General features: G+C 40.9%; 1 protein-coding gene across 1 annotated transcript in view; it reads right to left on the bottom strand.

Moving 5' to 3' along the window:
• Positions 1-6,670: 6,670 nt before the first annotated feature.
• LOC117357465 (corepressor interacting with RBPJ 1-like) overlaps positions 6,671-8,405 on the bottom strand; it is a 30,200-nt gene continuing 28,465 nt past the window's right edge. The window contains exon 8 of the mRNA XM_033938123.1: positions 6,671-7,422. Coding sequence (XP_033794014.1) covers positions 7,372-7,422 — 51 coding nt within the window. The 3' untranslated portion in view covers positions 6,671-7,371. The remainder of the gene's footprint in view (positions 7,423-8,405) is intronic.

Below are 8,405 nucleotides of genomic sequence, written 5' to 3'. Positions count from 1 at the left end.
GGAATGCTATCTAGAGGACTCAGTGCAATATATTTGATATTTCCAACAAGCATGGACTGCATAAGATATGATTGAAATATTCGTAGGAAGAAATGATGTATGGACTTTGCTTATGTGAATTAATTTGAACATTCATTTTATGTAGATGAAGCAGGAACAGGCTCTTGATGTGATTTTTCATGATTATATATGTAAATAAATGTTTAAATGTGGGATATTTATTGATAAATGAGTAATAATAATAATTATGAAAAACAAAAATATAGATTTATATTTAATAATAGCTTCTATTGAAAGAATGCATATTCTTTGGGGAAATCCTGAAGACCTGACTGGTTGTGGCCTTCAAGAACTGACATTGAGCATCCTGGTCTAATGTTTGACAGCTCAAATTTAATGCAGAGTAGAGCAGTGTGATGCCCATGGAGTGTGGAAATGCAAAAGAGCTGTATTTGCTGAGAGATAACAGGCAAATGAGTATATATCAAGAGAGGGACCTTGAGGTCATAGGATCTGAAAGTGAGACAAGGCAGTGATCATAGCCAGAAGGATGCTAGGCTGTGTAGAGAGAGACATATCCAGTAGAAGAAATAGATATTAATGACCTTGTACAGGTCATTGGTGAGGCCTCATTTGGAGTGCTTTGTTGAGTTTTGGAGGCTATATCTCACTAAGGACATCAAAAGTGTTGAGGCAATTAAGAGGAAGGTGACAAAAATTATATGGGACTTATACAAAAGACATATGAGAAGAGACTTGAAGACCTAGAGCAGTGGTTCCCAAACCTGTCCTGAAGGACCCCCAGGCCAGTCGGGTTTTCAAGATAGCCCTAATGAATATGCATGGAGCAGATCTGCATTCCTGGCATCTCCATTATATGCAAATCTCTGTCATGCATATTCATTAGGGCTATCTTGAAAACCCGACTGGCCTGGGGGTCCTCCAGGACAGGTTTGGGAACCACTGCTCTAGAGCACAGGTGTCAAAGTCGGTCCTCGAGGGCCGGAATCCAGTCGGGTTTTCAGGATTTCCCCAATGAATATGCATGAGATCTATGTGCATGCACTGCTTTCAATGCATATTCATTGGGGAAATCCTGAAAACCCGACTGGATTACGGCCCTCGAGGAGGGACTTTGACACCCCTGCTCTAGAGGAAAGGAGGGGTAGATGGAATATGACACATGTTTAAAACTTAAAAGTATTGATATAAAAATTAATATTTTTCAGAGATGGGGAAGTGGTAGAACTAGAGATCATAAGTTGGGGTTGCAAGGTGGTAGACTTAGGAGCAACATCAGGAAATACTTTTATAGAAAGGGTAGTGGATGCCTGGAATGTCCTTCCTGAGGAGGTGGTGAAGACAAAAATGGTGATGGAATTCAAGAATGCATGAAATAAACAGAGAGGATCCCTATATAGAAAAAGGGTTGCAGGTGCTGTGCATCTCTGTGGGGGAGGGATAGAAGCATAAAGTTGATATTAGTGAATAAATGATGCTTTAGTCGAATGTATCGCAAACTGTGTGCCCCGGCAGATTCCAGGTATGCTGTGAGATACCTATTAGGAGGATAGGTGCCAGCACTGGCTGACTGCTTACAGGAAGTGCCTCTCACGGAGAGGCACGTCCTGTAATCAGTCAGCCGGCACCTGCGCCTGTCCTCCTTGCCACCACTTCTGCAGGCTCCTCCTCACCTCTCCTTCCGCAGCAAACCCCAATGGCAGTAATAGGAGGCTCAGGGCCGTGGCTTGAGGTCATCTGTGGGATGCCAACGTGATGATGTCATGTATGTGTGTGACATCATCACATCGACATCTGCGCATTTCTGGGTGCCCTCCAGCTGCGGTCACAAAATTAGTGCACCACACCTTAAAAAGTTTGCAACACACTGCTTTAATCAGTGTGTGGGGGGGGAGGGAAGACATTCTTATGGTTGAAAGCAACAGTATTATCATGTTCTACTATTGTATCATATAACTGCCTATATGAAGTTGGCAAGGTAGCAGATTTCCAGCTGCCCTGTTTATGATGCCATTGAAGACGTGGAACTGGCACAGAGCGCCAGATACAACTCTGATCACCTTGCTGGGCAGACTGGCTGGACCTTGCTGGTCTTTGTCTATCAACATTTACAATGTTACTGTGTATAAGGATGAACAAAAAAGAATTAAGCCCATTACATTAACGGGCTAGAATATATGTCTGTCTGTCTTTCTTTCTGTCTCTCTCCCTGCCCCTGTCTCTTTCTTCCTTTCTTTCTTTCTGTCTCTCTCCCTCCCACTGTCTGTCTGTCTTTCTGTCTCTCTTCATGCCCGTGTCTTTCTTCCTTTCTTTGTCTCTCTCCCTCCCGCTGTCTATCTTTCTTTCTCTCCCTCCCGCTGTCTGTCTTTCTGTCTCCCTGCTCCCTGTGCAGCAGCAGCATTTCCCTCCCCCCCCACTTCCCTGTGGAGCACCAGCAGTATTTCCCTCTCCACTTCCTTTTTTTTCCCCTCCTCAATAGTTGTCTGTCCTATTACCTGCCTCCTCCGTCTCCAGCTGTCCTTTATCATTGCTTCCCCCTCCCCAATTTTCCAATTAATACTCCACAGCTGCTGCGGCCTTCAGCCACCAACAGCCACTGCTGTGGCCTGCAGCCACCGTGGCTGACATCCACCTCGGGGGATTCTCGCGCATGCGCACTCCTACCTGCGGTGCCCTACAGCGCACGGAAAACGGGAGCATGCAGGTGGGAGTGCACATGCGCGCATAGGGCTTTATTATATTAGATGGAGTAAGACACCTCAGATTTTGTATACTGTTAAATGTGCTTTTTCTTGTTGAAAGAAGGATTAACATTAACTTACATTTGTATTGCATTAAGTTGAGCAGTAGTTGCACTCTGCTTTCTCCTTTACCCTTAAGAGCTCCATCGTATTCTCAACTTTTTTTAAATTATTATATATTTATTAAATTTTCAATCTTAATTACCAAGCATAACTTTCTCAACTTTTTTTTTTATAGACTTTAATAGAAAGATAATTTCTCTCAAAAGGAGAGTGCAAGAGAGAGTGAAACTGTGAAATACAGTCTTATCAATATTTTAAAATAAATTAACATGTTGTTTTCCCAATGCAAAAAGAGCTTTAATCATATAAAATAGACTAAGAAAATTTTTGTTAGTGCATAATTCGAGTTGACAGTAACTCATCCATTTTACCCAGTAAAATAGTTGGGGATGTCCTTTATGCAGCATGGGTGAGAAAGAAGGGGGCTCTTATTTTGCTCCTAATAACTGGCCAGATCCTTGAGATGTAAGATATCAATTCATTTCAAGCCTACTACTTCTAGCAAAGCTTAGTACAGTAGTTTTGTTGCAGCTTTAGTTTAGGCTACAAATAATATTAATACAGATTTCACCCATGTCATAGGATGAAAATGCTATTTGGTTTTGTCACTTGACTGTGTAAGTGATTAGACCCACTTTGATAAAGGTAAGCTATAAATGGACAGCTGATTTGGTATAAACATTGCATATATGTAGGATGATGGATTATGGCATGATCATTCCAGTATTAATAACTCTGTAACACCACCACAGAGCTCCATGCCATTTCAATATAGAGCCCATGTATTGTAACACCTCGCAACTCCTTATGGTAACATCTCTACAGAAGCTCATGTATTGTAATGCCATTGCAGAAGCTCATGTAGACCGCTCTGAATTGACTCCCCAGTCATTAGTAGTGGTATAGAAGCGCTCAATCAATAATAAACTATAGGTGGCTTATTTAATGGTATTCCTAGGTATATCATCTATGTTTGATACAATCGATCACACCAGCCCTTTTAATTGATTGCACGCCCCATTTGGTAGGAATTAAGACATCCAGGCTGAGCTGTTCACAGTTCCCCAGGATCTTCTGAACAAGGATGTGCAAGATTGCATGTGTATTTGCCAGCACACACAGCCAGAGCATACATTTAAAAAACCTACATGTGCAGAAAAAGAGCAATAGCACTCAGGGTCAGCATCTACATGTGGAGGTGCCTATTTCATAAGATTATTGAGGGATGGACATTAATTTGCAACTTCTCTACTTGAGGGAGGGAAGGACAGAGGGCCAAATCGCAGGCCACATCTAATTACCTTGCGGACCACATTTGGCCCACGGGCCTGAGTTTGACACCCCTGTTTTAATCCCTCCAGTGGGCAGCTTGTCAGTCAAAGCACAATTTTGAAGCTTAGATCTGATCAAAACGGACTTCTTTTGTGCCCTGAAGAATTTTTTCTGTTCCATTATCATTGAAAGAAGTCCTAAATTTGGGCCTGATCTAGGCCCAATCAAAACATGCCACCAACAAGCCCCCTTGCTATTTGGATGAAGTGAAAAAAAATCCCAATCTAGTTCAATAAGTTTTATTTAAAAATGATACTCGTATTAAAAAAAGGAATAAAATAAGAATGCCAAGAAAAATTTAGTCGTTTTTGACCATTTTGAGATATCTGCTTTGAAAATGAGCTCCATAGTAATTGTCACAGATAAAGACCTACACAGTCCATCTAGTCTGCAAACAATGTGGCCACAGCTTGGTTTGGCACTCTGCACAAGTTCCACTTCTTCACAATTAAAACACTGGCATATTTCTCCCTGCCAGTTTTGGATCACAGACTGTACAAGTCTTTCCAGCACCAATCTAACTTCCCAAATTCTGGAGCCGCTATCCAAGCCCATTTCAGCCTTGACCTATTTACAAGACTCAGAAATCTGTCCAGCTACCATCAAAGCTCACTCCATATATGAACATTGGCGTTGTTACCACCGTGACCGGCGTTAAAACACTACGGTTTTGTAAAAGAGGGGATAATTAGATGCTAACTGAAATTCGTTACCAATTATTGGCTATAATTATTGCTATTTGGCACTAATTAGAAATTATGCACAGAATTGTACTTAAGTCGTAATTCTGCAAACTTCTTTTGCAAAATCCATAGCATGCAACTACAAGAGAGCGTGGACCTGGATGGGGAATAAGTGGCAAAACAACAAAATCCAAATAGCACCAACCTATGAGTCATTGGAGTCTTGTGAGCTGTGCTACTTGTTTGTAGTCTGCAGTACTTGGATTTTTTGTGACTTTTATGTTTTTATATTTAAGACAACCAAGGACCCCATAAGACTCCTGAGGAAGGCATTTTTAATTTTTAAACATTATTTGATTTCTAACCCGAGTCACTTGTGACTGTATACAGGGGAAGGGAAATATCGCTGCTGCACAGGGAAGTGTGTGGGGGGGGGGGAAATGCTGTTGCTGCTGCACGGGGAAATGCAGGGAAAAAATGACAGACAGACAGCGGGAGGGAGGGAGACAGAAAGAAAGACACAGGGGCAGGGAGAGGGACAGAAAGACAGAGAAAGGGGGCCAGGGAGAGAGAGAGAAAGAAAGACAGACATATATTCTAGCACCCGTTAATGTAACGGGCTTCAAGACTAGTAATTTTATAAACTTCAATGCCAAACAATTTTATCCATGCCTATTTATGTATGTAAAATGCTGTTTTAGGCACAGAAATGACTTATAAAATAACCCCTATACCCATGGTAGAAGTAATGATAAATAGGATAGGGGTAGGCTAACTTTTTTCCCCTAGATAATTTCTTGCTTCCACAAGGGTGGGGCACACTACTATGTCAGAAGGGGGAGAGGTGAAGCAGAGAGCAGGCTCCGGGCTTGGGTAAAATGGACCTAAAGCCAGAGAAAGGGATTGAAGGAAGGGGTCGGTTTGCCACTACCATGTGAGAGTAAAAAAATAGATAACATAAAACTAGCCCCTTCTCCCAGTGGTCCATGTGGAAGGTCCAGACTGCAGACCGCCGAGTAGTCCTGGGCTGAAGTATAAAATGAATACTTTGAAATCTGTTGCTAGTGACATTTTATGTTACTACTCTTTCTAACCCACTGGAATGTTTGGAAAACAGTTCATTCACATCACCTTTCCCATCTACATCAGAATCATCACAGATACAAAAGAAAAGCAAACCCCCCCTCCTCCCCCCAAAAAAACAAACCAACCCCAAAACAAAACACACCATACACACCCACCCACACAGATACAAAAACATACACATGCATATATAAATGCTGATAGGTTGGAAATAATTTTGGCAGCCATGTTCCACATGCTTTCCTCAGTTTTTTTTTTTTTTTACTATGGCAGTTGCTTCCAGCTCAAGGCAGATTTGCATTCAATTTATTGCACCAGTGCCTATTTGTAATTGCATGGGTTTAGTTCCTTTTATCACTCTGTCCTACCTTTTTCTAGAACTTCCCGAACTGATGTAGCTCAAATGGGATTGTGAAACCCAAGATGGTTTATAGGACTTCATTGTCCTGCAATATCACAGGGTCACACACTCTGTGGCCATGTGAATTTGGAGAGTGCTGCTAACTCCCTAGATAGGTGATAAGCCGCAGCTGTATTTGGAACTGATGCATGAGCAACCAGTCTTGTGGGTACTACTACAACATGATGGCTGGGACTTCCAAAGGCAGGCTTGAAAATAACAACACAACACTACTATGGCTAAATTATTGAGCCAGCATGAGCAATTAAAAAATCAGAAGAGAACTAGACTCTAATCTGGGCCTATGCAATATGTACAAGAGCAGAACATACATCTAATATACGCTGTTGACTTTGGATGTGTAACCAATTTAATTAAATGTTATCATTCAAAGATCACAACTGACAGCATTCACTTTAATACAAAATACAGCGCATTATTTTGATAGAAAAGATACTTTTTTTTTTTTTTTTAAAGCTGCTGCTCCTGCTCCAGTGTCAAAGCAAAATATGGAAACTGGGTGTTAGGGATTCAAATGCTAGTGTAAAACTGAATAAAGCATTTCAGGCAGGATTTTGTTTTAAAAATTTACTGGATAATTAGGCCATGGGGAAGAGTGGCCGGGTAATAGAGAATATTTACAGAAAAAAAATTTAATTTTTAGAACCAATAAAATCTTAACTAAAAGAGCAAATACACAGAATAATTTCATACATATAGATCAGCAACAACGTCCTTAAATGGAAAACCGTCATAAGCTGATCTTGCCAACCACTCAAGCTGAAATTTCATTTAGTGAAGTCCAACAATGTGTTCTTCTATGAATGGAATCGTGCATAAAATGCATACAGTGTTCTAATGCAACTAGCCATTCAGGGTCTCAGATGAGGACCACGGAGCTTTATGGACAGTATGTCTCTTTAGCAATATTTCACATTCACACAGATTAACAGTCTTTGACTTGTGATGAAAGGCCTTTGCTTCCCTGAGGTTCTGTTTTCGGCAGGGCTTGTGAAGCAGATGGCTTGGCAGACTTCCTTCTTGTGCATTACAAGGCAGAGTTCAGGAATTCCAAGAGTTCAGCACGATTTCGGTCCCTCTGATTAGACATAATGGAGAATGGTGTTTAGGTTAGTCTCTTCATGATTAACATTCTAAGAAAGCAAATATAACCTTTATTCCAGATTCTATGTTAAGAGTCATTTATGAAAAGCTATTAACATTAGCATTTCACTGTAAATATTAAAACACATCTAACAGTAAGACCACATGTTTATATATCACTGTGACTTTTACCAACAGGGAAATCATTGCCTTCACACAACGGTGGCACACAAGTCCTAGAATAATTTTTTAAATCCCCTACAGTAGTTAGGTGATTTGCAAGCATTCTCCATACAATACAGGACTAATCAGACATACAAGTGGGTGACAGAACAGCTTTTCCAGAACTTAGAACTAGCATTAAGCGAGCAGCCATCTCTGCAATTTAAAACTCAGGAATCAACTCCTGAGGTGGGACTTTGCCTAATTAATTCTGGGGTCTAGGGGGGACATCTTTTATAGGTAAGCAGTTAAGATATATAAATATTCAACAAAATACTCTTTAAAGTAAGGGTGAGCCCTGCAGAGAGAGAGAAAGAGAGAGAGAGAAAAAGAGAAAAAAGAGAGAAAAAAAGAGAGAGAGAGAGAGAGAGAGAGAGAGAGAATTACAAGAGGGACAGGGCCATAGAACATCTGCAGACAGGTGCTGAAGCTCAGGAGGAAGGGTACCTTGGTCACTAAGCTCACTAATATGGTCTTTGCCCCTCCCCTCTCCCCCAAAATGATCATGAGCCCTATTTTAAGGCATAACTAAATGCTCCAAGCTCACAATCCTTTTCCAAAAGTACTCCCCTGGTGATTAACAAATCTAGCATGACAAAATATAATCCAAAAAACTAATGAACAAATATCACTTAATGAAGTTTCAAACTGTCAGTATATCCAAGGTACCAATTTTTACACAATTCGAGTGTTGATCAAGGGTGCTACAGCCTTTACAGAAGAACAAGAGTCAGGACAGACAGAAACATGCTCCAG

Source organism: Geotrypetes seraphini, chromosome 3 (assembly GCF_902459505.1).
Source record: "Geotrypetes seraphini chromosome 3, aGeoSer1.1, whole genome shotgun sequence".
Taxonomy (NCBI): domain Eukaryota; kingdom Metazoa; phylum Chordata; class Amphibia; order Gymnophiona; family Dermophiidae; genus Geotrypetes; species Geotrypetes seraphini.
This window is presented reverse-complemented; position numbering and strand designations above follow the sequence as displayed.